Here is an 18,762-nt window from a genome sequence, read left to right on the forward strand (position 1 = left end):
AACACTTTTCCAGCCCTCACTTCACCTTTCCTCTGCCTCTGCTTTCTCCCCCGTCTAATCATGAGCTTACAGCTGCTACAAACTCCCTGCTTCAGCTGTGTGTGTGTGTGTGTGCGTGAGTGTGTGTCAGTGTATATGTGTGTGTGCTGGCTTTTGACAACCCTGCCATGCAGGAGGGGCAAGAGTTACCTGCTCCTGACCAGCTTTGAGGAACACACTAATGAGAGGCTTGAAGCTGAGGTTCATTGAAGAGGCCGCTGCTGAGGAGGAAGACGAGTGGTTTCTATGCTCACGTTGGAGGACTTTAATAGCTCGACCAATCTCCCTGCTCAGATCAGATCCTGGCTCTCAGGGTTTATATGATCTCCTTTAAATCACATGAAACACTCTTTATCATGATTCTTCACTCTGAGCTGAAACAGCATTTCCCTTTAAATTTCTCATGAAATGTCARGTGCAGTCCCACTTTCAAGTAGATAGTTAACGTACAGTAGATTGTAAAAATACCATTTTCTGCTTAAATGCAACATGAAGCTAAACGACTGCTAAAGTTTGCAGAAGATGCTAAAACTGAGTTTTTAAGCTAAAATGAGTTACGTGTTAATTAAAAGTCAAAAATAGCTAAATTCTAGCTGAAAGTAAAACAAAGGGCAGTTAGAATCTAAATGTAGCTAAAGACTAGCTGAAATATACAGTAAGTCTTAAAAGAGTAGCTAAAAGCTAAACATATTAAAGAGCTAGATAAATGTTAAAAGTAGCAAAATGGTAGCACTAAGCTAAAATTATCAAAAGACTAGCTAAAACAAAAGTTTTATTAACAGAAGCAAAATATTTGCTAAACATAGCAACGACGAAGCTAGTTAAAAGATAAATTACCAAAAAGTAAGCTAAAACCTACAAGTAGCAAAACATTAGCTAAAAGGTAAAAGTAGCGTATGAAGACAAAAATAAAGGTAGTATGCTTAAACATTAAAAAAATAATATTCATGAAAGAACTGAAGAGATTTTGTGTATTTTTTATGGTGAATATATTTATTAATAAACTAAAAGTATTTTTGAAAATTCTTAAATTTATGAAAACCAAAAGTTACAGCAATCATTTCCTGAACGAGCTGAAAGTTTTGGGATGAGAACAATTAAAYCAGCGAGTACGCAGACTGCAAAATAAAGTAAAATATCAGTGATATTGATTTCTCGGTAACAAAAAAAAAGGATGAAGATTCCTCTCATAAGTGAAAAACTCACTCAGCAGGGCTTTTKAAATTCATCTCTACTGTCAGTTGAGGCAGCTGGTCTCCCTCCTGGGCCTGGTTCTGGTTCTGCTGGATGTTTCTTTGTGTTTAAAGGAGAGTCGATCCTTTCTGCTGTTTAAGATTTAACGCAGTCTGCTTTTACTAATTAGCATTTGATAATGTGTGTGAATGATTTTTGGACCCTGACTTTTATTGTACATTGACTCTACATAAATGAACAGAATCACAGCAGCTCCTAAAGCTGAAACATCTCAGACATGTTGACTTCTGTCCTGCACCAGAAGCAGCAGTGATGGAAAATAAGAGAGTGAATGTGGGCTGCAAGGAGGACGTGAAATCTTYTTTTCTCCGGGAATCAAACTGTTTTTGTTCCACGCAGCAGCACTGAGCTGCCTGGTGTGTTTCCATTTTCCCGCCTTGACAGAGACCAATGGACTGTCCCTCTCTTCTCTTATCAGAGCTGCTGCAGCCCCTCAGTGTCTGGCTGCAGGCCTGCAAAGACCTTTTCTCATTTCCTCATCCACACATGAAGACTTACTTACTCTCAGTTTTTTTTTTCATTCTATATGTAGCTGATAGTTTGACATCTTTGAGGATTCTACATTTTTCTGTGTGACTGTCTTGATTTTTCTTCTAGTTTTATTTGTGTAAATTTGCAGTTTGTCAGTTTGTCTCTTTGCAACTTAAATACCGAAATGAATCCATGCTTTCAAACAAGTAGCAATTATTATTTAAACAAAAAAAATCTAAATTTTGCAGATAACTCACCACCTTCAATGCAATAATTTTAAACCAAAGCTGCATTATCTGATGGGGATAACTCTCAGCTACCACCACATCAAATATTAACTCAGTACATGTTAAATTGACAGGTATAACTATTTTTGTGTTGGCTAAAACTGATTACCTGTCACAGTCATCTTGGTTTTGGTCAACTCCAAGAGGTTGTAAATGTGCACAATGATTACATCCTGAGATTTTTGTTCAAATTCATCCAGTGGTTCATGATATATTTCGCTAACAGACCGACATTTGACAGCACAAAAAATTGCGTAACTACCTGGTGAGCGATGATAAAAATCATTTTGAGAGATTGAACATAAATTTGAAATCACCTTAAACCCACAAATGATTTCTCATCAATTAGAGTTCCTTCTAAAGCTGAATGTTTTGGGGGGGCGGGGTTTAAGCTGCCTGCATCTCTCATTTTTCCTGCCTCCTCAAAGTGTTCATTCTTCTGGAACAGACCTTAAACTCGTTTGCTCCCAGTATAAATCATGATGACACTGTTACTGGTGTGAGTTTCCTTCACGTCTTTTATAGTTTCTGTGCTCCAGCTCTGAGAGCTGCAGCCGATGAGATGAGGCATCATTCTGCTGCGTCATCTCCTTAGTTTCCCTCTCCTGACTCCTCGCCTCTGTTCCTCCTGTGGATTGGGCGGCTCAACGCAGAAAACTCAAAACAAAACATCAGGGAGCTGGGCTCAGTTATGAAGTTGTGACACGATGTGGTTTTTAATTACTGCTTGTGCTGGTGCAGACCTGACTTTGCTACTGTAAGTGTTGGAAACACCTGTGGCCATATTTTTATTAAACAAACCCATAAAGTCATGTTGGGGTTTGTTTATGTGTTTCATCGTGTTCTGCATACCTGAAGTTTTATTCCCTCTTTCTAAATGTACCCACAATTTCATCCTTTTACATTTATTGTCTGCCATCAAAAGGCAATAATCTAAAGTGTGTGTTTGTCCGTTACAAGAATATCTCACAAACCACTGGGCAGATTTTAATGAACCTTTCAGGAAATGATCATTAGATGTGCCTCTATAACTGATTAACTTTTAGAGTCAATTCAACGGCTGCCACAGCCTAGTGACTATAGAAAACACAAAAATGGCTACAAACCAGTCAGTTCACCAAGTGCTACTCATTACATAAGATATTTGCTTTTAAGCAATAATTCTGAGTCAACCCTMTTTGTCTGTTACCAAAATGTCTCCTGAACCACTTAACAAATAATTATACAACTTTTAGAAAGTAATAATTGGATGTATAGCTACAACTGATTAATTTTTGGAGGCAATCCAGTTCATCGAGCCAACATTGGCTAACACCAAATATTGCTTAACTGCAAAAATGGTTGCAACCAACCAAATAAGTCTTACAATCTTATATCCAGTCAAAAAAAGTATTTTGATCTTGTTTTGAGACTGATATAATACACAAAAGCTGAATGTTTTAGATTGTTAATGTTGTTAATCTGGAAATCTGTTTTACCACACTGGCAGATTATTTCATTTCATTTGAGAAGACTGAAGTTGTAGCTGCGTGAGCATGACATCTTGCGATATCTCATGAAACTGTAAATAATATTATTTCTAAGCTACAACTCAGGCATTTCTCAACTCTAAATGGAAGTTTTTATTTTATTTATTTATTTTTTTCGTTTCTTTAAATTTCTGTCTTTCCTCTCCCTCCTCTAAGTTCCCACACTCTTGTGTCCCACAGTGCTGTTGCATGAAGAGGTGGTCCAGCTCCAAGAAGAGGTCCACCTGCTGAGGCAGATGAAGGACATGTTGAGCAAAGACCTGGAGGAGACCCAGGGAGGCTGCTCCGCCAATCTGCTGTCTGCCACCGAGCTCCGCGTGCAGCTGAGTGACAAGGAGCAGGAGCTGGACCGAGCCAAGGAGGCCCTACAAGGTCAGGACTCCACACAGATGTGTGGCCTCGTGGCTCATAAAGTTCAGATTTAAGCTTTGAGTTGGATTGACATTTAGAAACAATGTGTTTAAACTTAATTAAAATCACTTTAGTTTAAAAGAAAAACTTTGGCCTTGTTAAATCAGTCATTTACATTTATGCAGTTTTGTGTTCCTTTTTGTATTTCTAGATCTAGCTTTGTGTGTCACAAAAACTAACATAGTAATTATTGTTGTGATATTAAATACGAGGTTCAAACTGGAGGAACTTGTTTTACCTCATCTTCTGTCTATAAAGAAATGACYTAAGAATAATTAAAAATGAATCTGAACAGCCCAAATAAGAGGCCAAACGTTGAATCTGTTACTGACAGCATTCTGTCTCTCTTTCTGCGGGCAGCTTTAGATTTTATTCATGCCTAGAGATGGGTGTTGGCCCTGATGAGGCGCCAACTTGGACTGAACCAATTCTTTTCTTTTCTTTTTTTTACAGACATTCATAAATCAGGAAGCTTTACTCATAAACAGTAACTTTTTCATTGTTTTTTCACTCTGTGTTTGCCAGTCAACCAAGTAGTGCTCATTAGATCACTCTTTGGTTCATTCCATTCTCATTTCTGGTCATTTATCATTTTTTTAATACACTTCAAGAGATGAAGTCAGATCRATATATAAGATTTCTGCAGGGGAAAAGAAGCATGTCGTGTTTATCGTCTCTCTCCTCCAGCCTGTTAACCGTCACATTGCTGCTGCAGAACAGGTTTGAGGGTTCTGAGTAAAATGTGGGGAGGGTGATCTCTGACAGGAGGAATGCACCTGGAGTGACATGTGTCTTCAGTTATGGAAAGTACATGTTCCAGTTATGCCTCTCTGCCTGCTGAGAACGAGCTCCCTGAGGGAAACTGTTGCTGTTTTTGCCCGCAGAGTCCCACCGGTTGCATCACTTCTGCAGAGCGCAGTTGAAACAAATCAGATCTCATTGTTCTTCCTGAGGATGAGTCTCCACATGTAACCTGAAAATAGTTTTCCAAATGAATTAAAGTATCCTGCTGGGCCACTTGTTTGGTGAAGATTACCTCGTTTTTCTGATATAACCAAAAGCGTCACAGTGGCATCTAGTGGCTTTTTGGTGAAATTACAAATCGTTGTTTCTAACTTGCAACTTTTTCTTTTTTTTTTTTTTTTACAGTAAAGTTGACTGTTGTGTGAATGTGATGATCTGTTGTTTGCAGCCATGAAAGCTGACCGAAAGCGCCTAAAAGTGGAAAAATCAGACTTGGTGAATCAGATGCAGCAGCTGTACGCAACACTGGAGAACAGAGAGGAGCAGCTTCGAGAGTTTATACGCAACTATGACCAGCACAGAAAGGTACCAACAGCTGTGCTGATCCATACATGCTTTTAAGTGTGGTACATATGCCTATATGGGAAATATTTTCATAGAAACAAATGTATAATTTCAAAAATTTGCTGCCTTTTTAATGTTTTAATAGCAGTATGTAAACAGTTGTTTGTTTTTGCTTAATAAATTACTATAAACACTTTGTAACTGTAACAGTGTAGACAAACAGTAATATAATTCCCAGTTTTTGAAACTTTAGTTATCAAAAGCAATACACGACACAGTTTCTTGAATATTACATAACACACAAGTACATTGTATATACAAGGTAATATTTCCAGTACGTAGACAGTTAGTACTAAATATGTAGCCAATAAGCCTTCAGTATGTAGCTTGTGAGTACCAAGTATGTACCGAGTACATCACCATTAAAGTAAGGTATGTACCTGATACTTACTTACTTGCCATGTACCTGGTATTTACAGAATACATAATAGGTGCAGGTACCTGTACAGGTACCACATACATAGCCAATAAGATAAAGTATCCACTGGTACCTATTGGTAAGTACCTAGGACATGCCCATCATGTGCTCAGTAAGTTCCTGGTGTACACCAAGTATATGATACAAAATAATCAACAGCAAACACATGAAACAGTCAAATATGGACCAGTTTTTATTTGGGTATTACACACCATGTAAGTACAATGTATGCACTACATACCACTCCCATTGTGTAAATGGTTAGTATCAAGTGTGCAGCCTATAAGTACTAGGTATGTAGCTGGGAAGTACCATTTACCCAGTACATTGCAGTAAGGTCAGGTACTTACCTTGTACTTCCTGGCCATGTACCTATTTACTAACTACATACTGGATACAAGTACCCAGAACAAGTACCAATTACATAGCCAATAATATAAGGTACCCACTTGATACCTATCGTGTAAGTACATACTAGGTAAATATCCACTGGGTACCTGGTGAGTACKTTGGTGCATACCAAGTATGTAGCCAGTAAGTACCTGGTATGTTGCTAGTAAGTTCAAAGTACCTACCCAGTACATCACAAATAAGGTAAAGTGATACTTCCTGGCCAGAATCAGAATCAGGTTTACTGGCCAAGTATGTTTACACACACAAGGAATTTGCAGTTTAGTACATCCGTCCAGAGAAAAACACACAACTTGGGAGAACGAATGTCCACGGTCATTTGCAACAACCTTACAGTGTTCAGAATACACACACATAGGAAGGGTGAGTTTAAAAAAGAACTTTGATCGTGTGTTTAACACACAGGAAYACACACGGTCATCGTACAAAAAAACAACTCTTGCTGTTAGAGCAGAAGCAGCAAGCAGGGAAAGCTGTGTGTGGGGGTAGGGGGTACAGGAGATGGACCGGGTAAGGGATTGTGAAGGAGACGATGACATCAAGGACAGGTGCCTGGTCCGACAGAGACCCCCAGAGTTCAACCAGATGTTACCAAATGAACACAATATCCCAGAGTTCAAGTCTCTGCTTCAGAGTTCAGTTCCTCTGATCCAGCCTGCGTGGCCTCGTCAGGAGCCAGACAAATAAGGGGCCATGTGTCTGATATTCACTACATACCAGATACAGGCGCCCAGTACTTAGCCAGTAATAAAATGTACTTACCTGGTATTATGTAAGTACATACCTTGCACATGAACACTATATAGTGAGTTAGTACCTGGTACATAACTGAAAAGTACCAGGTATGTGTTGGGTCATAGTAGGGATTGCTACCAAGTTTTTCTTAATAATTTTAATGAAAATAAGTTATTTTTTAGCCCCGTGTATCAAGTTTAGTTTACTATTTTAACAAACATACCAGTTTGTGATGTTTTCCTTAGAGCTTTTCTGATCATTCAAAGTGAGTAATTTCGTGAGAACTCTGCGCCTGCGGTCCCTGCAGGAGAGCGAGGATGCAGTGAAAGTCTTGGCAAAGGAGAAGGACGTACTCGAGAGGGAGAAGTGGGACTTGAGGAGACAAACCAAAGAATCCACGGAGCAGGCCACCATCCTGCGCTCTCAGATCGACATGAAGGAGAACCGGATCAAGGAGCTGGAGGCTGAGCTCACCATGGTGAGTCATGGGCACGCTCACAACTCCGCTGACTTCATTCATGAATAAAACTGACGCCTAAAAACGATTAGCTGTGAGTGATGGAAATGAAAAGGAGGCATGGATTCTGTGTTTGTGTGGTTCAAGTGTTTCTCCGGCGTCTTGTTTGTTGAGGAAGAGATGAGTGTTTTTAATATGCAGCAGTATGTTGTAGGTACAGCTGCCTGTCTGTGTGTTAATAATCTCTCCTCCTTTTGCAAATCACAGCCACCCACAGATCCACACATCCGGCTGCAGCACAGATCACATTTGTTGGCTCATCACTGCCAAACAGTGTTTAATTATCATTCCGTCTGCTCTTCTCCACGTTTTCTCTTCTTCCTGAAGTTTGCTGAGAGGTTTCCTCTGATGAATCATGAATAAAACTATAAATATGTTTCTTTTTTTGTTGATAAAATATTGGATTTTAGATGAGATTATACTGGTAACCACCTGAACAACCATAAAATTGTGAAAATGAGACTTTCAAAAGTTATTTGTTGTGTTTTTGATTCCCTTGTGGTAATTTGTGTCATCAACATCAAGTGAGCAAACAAAGAACAAAGTTGTGCAACTCTCCGTTATATTTTCCTTAATGTTTTGCTTTTAGTTTTAGAATCGAAACAAAGAACAAATATATACTATCAGACACTCGAATGGTCAGGTTTGGTTTGTGATTAGACTTGTTCTGACTAAATTTATTTGATCAATCTCAAAGTTTACAAAGTTTGTTTTTGTCATGAGTCTCTGAAAATCTGACCTCTGTCCATTGAATCATTTTTGTGAGACTTTAAATCTCAACTATTGCTCTTTATTTACTGAACTAATTTGAAATTTTAACTAGTGATGAGCAGATTGATGCTGAAATATCAATACTACCAGTACAAGAACTTTATGCTCTAGGATCAATACTAAAATCAAAATATTGATACTTTGATACTTCAGTCATTTGAAGTAATGTATGCCATTAGCAGGAACACAGTGGAAAGTAATTAAACAACTGAAATCTTGTCACAATCATATGAGTTTGGTGGGAACTACTTTTTTTCCGCCTGGGTAATGCTCACWCTGTAGATGTTACATGTTCAGCATTTTCCTGTTAAAATGTTCATGTCACGTAAATAAAGATGAAAGTTTTCATTTTGTAGTAGTTCTTAATAATAAAACAATAGCTTATTTTAATTTTTTCTTATTTTACTACCTTTTTTATTGCTTAAAACTACATTTTCACATATTTTGTATGATTGTGTCAACTGTTTTATGCTGTGTTATCTCGGCTATATTAGAAATTAAATGAATTGAAATTCACTGCTTTTTTAGATTTACCAGAAACAGAAGGTGAATTTGCACAAAGCATTGGATCAGTATTACCAACAACAGCTCAGTATCAGAATCAGAGGAAATAATAATAATAAGAAGAAGAAGAAGAATGGTGCATCAAACATAAAATTTAACAAAATAGTCAAATATTTCATCAATGAAATTATTTTTTCTGTCACATCTTGTTTTTATTCCTCAAACTTTAGGAAATGTCACATTTTTTTAGTGTTCCATGATGTTGCTGTAATATTTTGCTCTTATACTGTATCAATAGAAGCTTTTGATTACTTTATATTTGTCTCTTGTTTAGTTTCTGATTTTTGCTTATGTTTTTTTGGTTTGTGTGTGTTCTCCAGGCAAAGCAGTCTCTGGCCACTCTAACAAAAGACGTACCAAAACGCCACTCTCTGATCATGGCGGCGGAGCCTGTGGTGAACGGCAGTCAGGAGTGGGTGATGCAGGCCGACCTGCCGCTCACGGCCGCCATCCGTCAGAGCCAACAGACGCTCTACCACGGACACATCACGGACAGACAGGGTAGGCGCTCTCCTCCTCTCCGCCTTACACTTTCCTTCGGTGTGGCTCTAACAGCCTCAGCGTACTAACAGATGGGTTTTTCTGGAGGTTCCTGTCACTAACGGTGGGGAATTGTCAATGTGTGTGTGTGCGTGTGTGTGTGTGTGTTCAGCTGTGGTCAGGATCAGCCCCTGCCACACCCGCCAGCCCTCCGTCATCTCTGACGCCTCAGCGGCTGACGGGGACCGCTCGTCCACGCCGAGTGACATCAACTCGCCTCGCCATCGGACTCACTCCCTCTGTAATGTAAGAACTGCCCGGCCCCCCAAGTGACCCCCACCCGTCCCCAGTTCCCACTCGGAACCTGTTCACCCTTTGTCGTCTCTGGTTTGTGTGTGTTTCTCTCCTGGTTCAGCCTGTCTGCTCAGTGGTGGTGGAGTTAATTGTAAGATTTATGTTTTTGACATTCTGACACTAATTTTTGTTTATTTTAATAAGGAAATGTACATTTTTCTTGTTTCTATATTCATGCAATCTAATTTTCAGTAAAGCCAGGAGCTCAATTCAACACTTTCACAATCTATCAACATAGAGATGTTGTGAAATTTGTATTTTTAATACGTTTTGGTATGTAAAAGTGTGATCAAATTTGGAAAATTCACAGTATACACATGGCAATGCTATAAARAGAACAGATGTGATTGTCTGGAATAAGTTGTTGTGATGAAAATATTTTAAAATCACTGTCAGTACTTTTTTTTTTTGCTCAAACCCTAAACCTGAGTTAAAGATTTACCAATAAAAAACAGAAAAGGAAGAAAAAATAAAATAAATAAAAAACAGTGAATTCCCTGAACTTTTCTTTTCACAATTAATGAAAACCTATCAAAGTGACCATTTTTGCAACTATAAAGAACCAACATCTCCATTAGTGCTTATTTATAAGACATAATTATTGATGAATATTATAATTCTTGGAGCCAGAAATACAACCCAGTACATCAAAAAGAAAAAATGAGTAGGTCCTCTGGATGGGTTCTTCTTTAGTGAAACGTTTCGTCTCTCCTCCAAGAGTCTTCTTCAGTCTGATGAGTTTCAGGTGAACTCAGCCTAATAAGCACTGCCTCCACATGGACAAACAGGTTAGTCACATCCAAAAGAGGGCCCAGTACAACCCAGTACATGGTTTCCCCAGACAGTCTTGTTTAATTTAACAAGAAAGTGTCAAGCCTAGTAAATTTTGTAAAATTTATTCCTCTGTAGTAAAAAAAACACTGTGTTAAACTGGTTTGCCTCAACCTCAGATCGACTTCAAACATCCAAAGCATTTTGGACAAATATGATGAAAGAGTCTCCAAACCGTTAAGCAGATGATTTCCTGTCATCTCAAACTAACATTTTGACAGTTTTCAGAGCTGACAAGATGTTGGGTACACCACAGGTGATGCAACACGGCAGTAAACTTTTACCAGAAATGTCTACGGCATTAAATTAGAAAAGAAAAGTGTATTTTCCTCCACTCAGACATGAGCTTAGTGAGGTTTTTCTTTTACTTTTGTTCATGTGGAGCCATTAAAGTAGAATATTTTCTACTTGTTGATGTTAGTCCAAAATGAACCATCTRATTGGTTTAGAGGAGAGTTCATCTTCTCATCTATTAACAAAATGTCCAAGACTGARCCGAGTTTGTGTGTTTACCCCCCACCCCCCARCCCCCTTCAGTCCATGGAAGACCTAGAAGACCAGAAGCGTAAGAAGAAGAAGGAGAAGATGACTCTGGGATCTTTATCYCGAGTGTTCACTCGAGGAAAGCAACGCAAGTCTTTGGACCCCGGCTTGTTTGATGGTACAGCCACCCCTGATTATTATATAGAGGAGGATGCCGACTGGTGAAGCTGAGTGTGTGAGCATGTGTGTGTGTGTGTGTGTTCATTTTGTTGGATATCCACCTTGCTTAAATGTGTGTGAAAAACCATTGTTTTTAGAGATGGTGGATTTTACTGAAAAACAAAAGGACTTCTATCCCCATAAATGTACATTATATCACTCATAAACTGTATGTTTGTAAATTTTATATATATTTATAGTTGTACATGTATGCATATGTATATATGTTTACATGCATATAAATATATATGGGGTTAATAATATGTGTAGACATGTTTATGCTGTATTGTAAATGTCTTAATGTTTTATGTTTTTTATAACTAGAGACTTGAAGGACTGCTGTTCATATGTACATAGGAGATATTGTGAAACTAGTGTCTAAATATTAATGCTATTTTTGCTTTTTTGCTACTTTAGAGTTGTTTTCATCATGGTTTGCAAAACCTAGTTCTAACTTTTCCCCTTTTTTTGCCCATTTCTCACCATTTACTAAAAAACAAAGTTGACAAACTTAGATTTTTTTTGGTCAAATTGTGTGAAATTGCTTTTTAATCTCGACCAAAACAGCCGAATGTTTACAGGATTGTCATCTAAATCTTCAGAACATATAGGAGCAGCAGGGAGGGATTTGTGAAGGTCTTCTGCATTTTAGGAGTTCTGGAGTTACAGAGAAAATCCAACTGCACTGACTTGAATGCACAGAGAGATATCTGAAATATGTTATCAGTGGGAACCATGTGCCAGTGCCAAAAACATTAACACAAAAAGCGTTTTCATTCAGTTGTGTCACTCATTTTGCCTCAGAGCGTCATTTAACCCCAGCCAGTCTGAGACCAAGGAATGTGTGCGTTCAACACATGCATGATCCCTCTATGTTGCTTCGGTTAGACCTCCATTCATTTGCTCCTGTGTTGCCCCTCTCTGTTTTACAAAGCTATCTCTTGCATTACAAATGCATGCCRCCCTCCCATCCTTTGCATTTTTTTCCTTTTTTTTTCTTTAGTTTTACTTTGTGTAAAATCCCCTCCTTATTTCCTGCAAATGTGGCTCTAAAAGAAATCTCTATTAAATGCTTTGTAATTTAGGAAATATTGCATAAAAGATGAAATCTATTGAAGTATTTTATTTAAGAAAAAAACAAAGAAAAAACAAAAGGAGATAAAACCAAGAGGTAAAACAACAGATATTTATCCGCTGCAGCTGTCGCAGCCGAACATTGAGGAGGTTTCCAAGTGAATTATACCTGAAATGAAATCTTATTTTAAAAATAAAACTAGAAACTGAACACCCTGTGGCCAGTTTGTTTTTGTTCCATGAGTGCTCTCGTTCTTGTGTCCCAGTCTTAACGTGTCTCTCCCCGCTCCTCTTCCTGCCATTTCTAATGGCAACTCTCTCTCCTGCCAGTGAGTAACTCCTCATCTGTGATTACCAGCTGTCTGTTCCTGCACTCACTCTCTCTCTCTCTCTCTCTCTCTCTCTGGGGATTATTCATACCACTCATGTTCATTGAGAAATTAAAAAAAAAAACAAGCAGTTTGTTTCCCTGTTCTTTTAAAACTCTTTGGAGCGACGGTGAAGGTMTGCATGCAGCATTTTGTGTCCAGCATGTGGAGACGAATCAGAAAAAAAAAAGTGCACCCTGGATTCGTCGGTTCGGAATGAAAKAGTGTTTTTGAGACGGGCGGTTGAGCATGAGGTTTTATGAATGATCCCTGTGTCTCTAAAACATTATCCTAACAGSCTTAAGTCCTTTCATTATCATTAGGTAGTTAATAGTGTTTATCTGCTTTACTTAACGATGGAAATGTACTCTCATGATGGAAAGTGAAACAATATAAATACCTGAATGTGAACACAAGATGCATCCTGACATTTAATTACATTGTGTTGGTTAGATTTGATGGATTAAACAGATTGAAAATAAACCAACTCAGACATAGTGGCACCATCTGGTGGCTTTACGGAATAATTTCACAATATTTAGTAGAAATTGGATTAAAGTCATTTTACCCGTTTTCAAATCAGTTGATTCTACTGCAAACAAAAATCTGACTTTRCATTATTTTAAGTGTAATATCAAATTCCTGCTGTGCACTGTGTCACACCAAGGACAAGATTGACCCTTTTACCTCCGTTGGATTGCTTCCAGATGAGTCACTCTTTTTGATTTCCATATCCTTCTGACCCTGAACCTCTCCCGTGTGCCACACCGTAACTTATCCTGACCAATCCAGACTCTGACAGCCTCATACAGCACAGCATGTCTGACGGAGAGGAGCAGCTGGACCGCCTCCAGCAGGCCGAGCTCACCCGGAACACCTGCATGTCCCTGTGGAGGGCGGGGGCCGTCCGGGCCTGGATGGAGGTCGTCATGGGAATGCCCATGTACATCCAAGCCTGCTCCGAAAATGTCAAAAGTGGCAAGGTCTGATTTTTTTAAAGCAGAATATTTGCTTTATGAATGGGTGGACTTATAACATGATGATGGGTGATGTTAGGTTAGAAAGGACTGAAACTCTGCTCTTTAGGTGTTGCTGGGTCTGACGGATGAGGATTTGGAGATTGGGCTGGGCGTCAGTAATCCACTTCACCGCAGAAAAATAAGACTGGCCATCGAGGATTACAGAAGAGCTGAAGGGGAGCAGGGGTGAGTAAACTCCAAAACTGAGCATCTGCATCATATCAAAGGATTTTTTTTTWAATTTAAGCAAAAAAATATAAATAAACTTATGAAGATCTTATTAATATGATGCAAATTAAACCACACAGAAACAYTTTGTTTCTAGCAGTGGTGGGCAGCGCTAATCTAAAAATTAGTTGCACTAACCCTAAAGCACTAACTCAAATACTTTGGTCCCGTAATACTAAAGCACTAACACACAGAAAAATTTAGCAAAAGCTAATTCTAAAGCACTAAACTAATCCAGTTGACACATGAAACATTCTTCAGTCAACATGAGACAATATTTACTGTGTGAAGAATGTTGACACTTAGTGCCCTTGGCGGGCCAAATGGGAGTCACCCGCAGGCCACATTTGGCCCGTGGGCCTTGACTTTGACATGTGACCTWGTAGATAAGTGACACACATATTAACAAAATGTATGACAGCTTTCACCCTCAACTGTGAACAATAATGTTGATCAATAACATTTAAAGACCTCAGTTAGTGCTTCTAAATTTAGCCCATTAATTTAGCGAGTGCTAATCCACTAATAAATTTTAAAAAATAGCAAAAGCCCTAAAGCACTAATCAAGAAATTAGTTTCCCTATTAGTGCTTTAAGGTTTTAGGGGAACTGTGCCCACCACTGGTTTCTAGTAACAATATAAAACACTAAACATGTAAATTAAACCGTTTTTTTTCTTCTAGTATCACCAAGCTGCTCTTGATTGTCTTCCAGGCTTTCAAAAGCGTCTGAGATGGACCACCACTGGGTCTCGACGTCGTGGCTGAGTGACGTCGGGCTGCCTCAGTACTGCCAGACCTTCCAGACTCACCTAGTGGACGGACGAGTGCTGAACTCTCTCAGCCGCAGAGACTTMGAGAAATTCCTCAACATTGGCGACTACTTCCACCAGACCAGCCTTCTTCTGGCAATCCAGCTGCTGCAGATGCTCAGCTTTGACAAAGAGGTCAAAACATTCATAGATTCAGAAAACAGATGACAACAGCTGCTATAGTAGTATCGTATGTCACATATTAACTTGCAAGCAGATTCGGGCCTCTCAAACAGCTTCTAAAGTTAATTATTATGGAACCATTCATAGGGAGAGCACTGAAAAAAGCTTGCATTGCAGAAAGCTCAACAAGAAGAATGCACTTCAACTAATGTATTTTATAATGGGAATGGCAAAAATATTTTAAAATAACCAAACTAAAGTCCTTCTAACCTTACAGAAATGCTCTAAGAAGGGTTAAAGCAACTGTTTGTGTGAGAAAAGAGTTGCAGCCTTTGAGCCAACGTGTCCTTGTCGATGCTTTGATTCGTCTGTTCTGTTTTCACAGGCTCTGCAGGCCCGACGGACAAAATGTGAGCACCAAAACCGGGACCCCGTGGTTTGGACGTGCCACAGAGTGATGAAATGGATCAGGGACATCGACCTGGAGGTGGGTGAGGCAGTCAAAGACYACAGTCGGAGCCAGATCCAATAAAACAGGAGATTTAGTTTCCCTTCTAAAACTAGTGGTAGGTTTGTTGCTTTGAAACATCACACTGCTGAGAGGTTACACAAGAAAAACTGAATTAAACAGACCACATGGCGTTTCAATGTAATTATTTCTGGCACCCAAGAAGAAAAAAAAACATTTATTGCCTCCCTTTAAAAAAACACTACACTGCTCAGTTTGGAAACACTTTCATAGATTCTGTGTTTTGCTCTTCAGGAGTTCGCAGACAATCTTCAGGGTAAAGGGATTCACGGTGCTGTGATCGCTCTGGATCAGTCCTTTGACACAGATGTCTTTGCCAACGCTCTGGGGATCCCCAGCAACAAACACATGCTGCACCGACACCTGTTTGAGGAACTGAAGTTACTCACTGCCCCTCTCAGGTAAAATAAAAATAAAAAATTCCGATGAATACGTCCCTGAATTAATTTCATTATTTTATCATTTAACAGAAATTATGATAATCTCTTCCAAACGTGATGTTTGATTTGGAAATTCTGTTTAATGTTTTGTGTTTACAGCAATGCAGAGCAGAACTCTAAGGTCATCAATTCTTCTCCTGTGGCTGTCAATCAGTTTTCTGATGAGAGGGTGTCAATCAGAAGACTGGGAAAGGTATCATAGGTCATATTATGGTCCAAAGTAAAAAGTTTAAATATACAGATAGTCTGTTAAAGGGGACATATCATGCAAAATCCACTTTTTTAGCCATTAAATATGTTTTYTTGTTTATTTGGAGTCTCTAGGAGCGCAGAAAAGTTTAATTTYGTCTCTCCTGGTGCTGCAAAGATATCTTTATAATCTGTTAATTAATTTGTAAATCAAAAATTTCTGTGCCGCAGTAAATACATAACGTTCTTCTATCAAGCTAGAGCGGTCTGCTCTGGTATCACTCATTTTGATTCAAAGAGACAGCATCAAAATGAGTTGATCTTCAGAAAAAAAGTGAAAGAGGGGCTTGTGGAGTTACAATAAGGAGGAATTCAGACCAAAACAATGCAGTTCCACTTTCTATAGACCCAAACTGGATAATTTCAATGTGAAAAAGAAGGATTTAAATGTGTTCTTTAAAGTAGCTTCTAAAATATTCTGTAATCCAATATTTATCAAATATCTTTGGAAATATGCAGAAATGATCTTTGTATTAACTTTATGTTGTTTTCTTTAGTTATCTCATAAATCTTATTCTATTTTTTGTTTTCCCTCAGGTTCACCTAAGGCTACGAGCAAACAGTCACTCTGTGGAGCGGAGTCTGGGCTTCCACGGCAGCTGTGGCTCTCTGCCCAGAGAGGCCCGGGTTCAGGCTGTCCCTCGAGTCAAAGGCAGCCCCGTGCACACCTACAAGAGCGTAGAAGTCACTAACGTGTGAAGCAGACACTGTTTACACTGCTGCTTTTATTGTTTTATAGCTGTTTACTGCTGAGTCAGGAGTTCTCTGAATGGCACATAAAAACTTATTAATTCAAATTTCCTTTAATTTCAACAAATTTCACCAAGATTTGTAAATAATGTGACATGTTATGTTTGTTTTGAATATTAAAAGATAGCATTGGGTTTGGTGTCATTAAAAAAACTAAACTGACTGTAGATGAGATGAAATATGAATATTCTAAAAATGTTCACAAGCTCTTTGCTGCTTTAWGTAAATTAGGAGCTCTTTCTTCTTATTTAAACTATTCTAATTATTTAGGTGTATTATATATAATTTATTACATATGTAAGATTCAGAAAAGATAAGTTTTTAAAGCAGAGACATGTTGCTTTCATTCTGAGAAGGCCATGCTCTGCTCTTCTAACACTAATTACTAAATAAATCCAGTTAATGCAAAAGTAGCAGCTTAGGTCTAATTTATATATTTTAATGTTCCAGAAGCTGTCACAAACCCATACGTTTTGTTTGCAACATTTATACAAATTTGACATTTAAGGAACAAAATTCAGACTTTTTCGCTCACAGCTGATTTGTATTTTTGTCATTGAAGTTAGAAACGATCCATCGCAGAAGTTGCACATATATTTTGACGTACTCTGACAAAAATAAGGTTTAATTATCAAGAAATCAATTTATTGTTAAACCCACTGCATTTATTTAAATGTGCTTTCATTTACAAAGTGCTAAAAGGCAGGAAAACCAAAAATAATATTCAAAAACATCAGTTTAATAAGAAACTATCAAAACCAATAGAAGTTATGAGCATCTTCTAATTTCTTATACGGGGCCAAAAGATATTAGCAGCAAGCTGAACCTCAATTATTCTGAACTTTTTTTTTTAAATTCTAGCTCAGTTTTTGTTTTCTAAAATCAGAGGAGCTAAAGTCTTTATATTAATTGGAAAAGTCAGTGAATTAAAACCAATTACTGTTTTTTAGGGATTAAATTAAAACAGAAATCTTCCATCATGGTTTAACTTTTGTCACATATAAAGACACACAGCTGAATTCTGGGATATGAAATCATGATGTGTAAAACTGAATGTGTTTTAATAAAGTCAACATGTTGCTTTTCACTTTTGGAAATTTACTTGTACATTTTGTACAATTTGTTTACATTGTAAATGCCAAACAAATGCTTCCTGATTTAAAAAAAAAAAACGTATCAAATCTGTCAAGTGACTGAGTCACTGAACGAAACCCCCTCCTTTCACATTGTTTCAAACCGGTTCTCTTGCCTTTTTCTGGGCGTCTCCTTCAGTCACTGAAGTAAAGCTGTTTAAGCGGGAAGATCAGACCTGCTCAAACTTGTATAGCAGAAGAAAAGATGGACTTAAACATTGTTTTAAAGTCAACATTAGCATCCGTTTGACAGAAACTGTCCCTCACCAAGCTGTCAGCACATTACAGACAGCTCAGCTGCCAGTGTGACATTGTAAATGATGTTTTTTAAGAGCAAAAGCATTAAAACTTGTGTTAACAAACAGAAACAAAAAACAATCCTGTCCTTCTTGTTTATATATAAATAAAACGATGATGTGCCTATTGCATCACTTGTCCTTTTAGTTAGTTTTACCACATCAGCATTTTCTGTTGGCATRGTTTACGTCACTTTCTGTTTGCGTCTGAACTGGCATGAGAGCAAACTATTCAAATTTCATTTTACAAAAACTACRACAGCAGACTGATATCAAGAAATGTTATCAGTGGTGAGAGAATGTTGGACTGAGAAATGGTTTGTGAAGAAAAAAAATCTGAACTTTTTCATATTGATTTATTTGTAGCAGTGGGGTGAATATTTAGATGGGTGGAYATGTAGAAAAGTCAAGCATTCTTGCATTTTTAGTGCAACAAWTATTAGGGGAAAAGGTTTAATATCCTAGTGCACCACAAATTATTCAACATTAACATTTTAATATAACCTTATAGCCATGGCCTTTAAAGAAGTGTATTGTTTAGGAGGTCACCTCCTAATAAACGTTATTTTGGAAATTCTAACCACTCACTTTTACTCAATAC

At 38.1% G+C, this 18,762-nt stretch overlaps 1 protein-coding gene across 7 annotated transcripts in view; it reads left to right on the plus strand.

The window, feature by feature from the left end:
• The window catches only part of LOC106534478 (kazrin), a 70,362-nt gene extending 52,119 nt beyond the window's left edge, over nucleotides 1-18,243 (plus strand). For 4 of the 7 annotated variants that reach the window (XM_014031128.1, XM_014031127.1, XM_014031129.1 and 1 more), the window contains 13 exons: nucleotides 3,761-3,952; nucleotides 5,184-5,320; nucleotides 7,231-7,401; nucleotides 9,096-9,276; nucleotides 9,428-9,561; nucleotides 10,978-11,101; nucleotides 13,377-13,567; nucleotides 13,671-13,789; nucleotides 14,545-14,776; nucleotides 15,150-15,251; nucleotides 15,528-15,694; nucleotides 15,833-15,926; nucleotides 16,520-18,243. In XM_014031128.1, the coding sequence (XP_013886582.1) occupies nucleotides 3,761-3,952; nucleotides 5,184-5,320; nucleotides 7,231-7,401; nucleotides 9,096-9,276; nucleotides 9,428-9,561; nucleotides 10,978-11,101; nucleotides 13,377-13,567; nucleotides 13,671-13,789; nucleotides 14,545-14,776; nucleotides 15,150-15,251; nucleotides 15,528-15,694; nucleotides 15,833-15,926; nucleotides 16,520-16,681 (2,006 nt within the window). In that variant the 3' untranslated portion in view covers nucleotides 16,682-18,243. Of the gene's footprint in view, nucleotides 1-3,760; nucleotides 3,953-5,183; nucleotides 5,321-7,230; nucleotides 7,402-9,095; nucleotides 9,277-9,427; nucleotides 9,562-10,977; nucleotides 12,428-13,251; nucleotides 13,278-13,376; nucleotides 13,568-13,670; nucleotides 13,790-14,544; nucleotides 14,777-15,149; nucleotides 15,252-15,527; nucleotides 15,695-15,832; nucleotides 15,927-16,519 lie in introns of those variants that run through there. The other 3 variants (XM_014031132.1, XM_014031131.1, XM_014031133.1) reach the window with 3 other exon arrangements.
• Nucleotides 18,244-18,762: the final 519 nt, after the last annotated feature.

The sequence above is a fragment of the Austrofundulus limnaeus genome, unplaced genomic scaffold (assembly GCF_001266775.1).
Source record: "Austrofundulus limnaeus strain Quisiro unplaced genomic scaffold, Austrofundulus_limnaeus-1.0 Scaffold1184, whole genome shotgun sequence".
NCBI classification, from domain to species: Eukaryota; Metazoa; Chordata; class Actinopteri; order Cyprinodontiformes; family Rivulidae; genus Austrofundulus; species Austrofundulus limnaeus.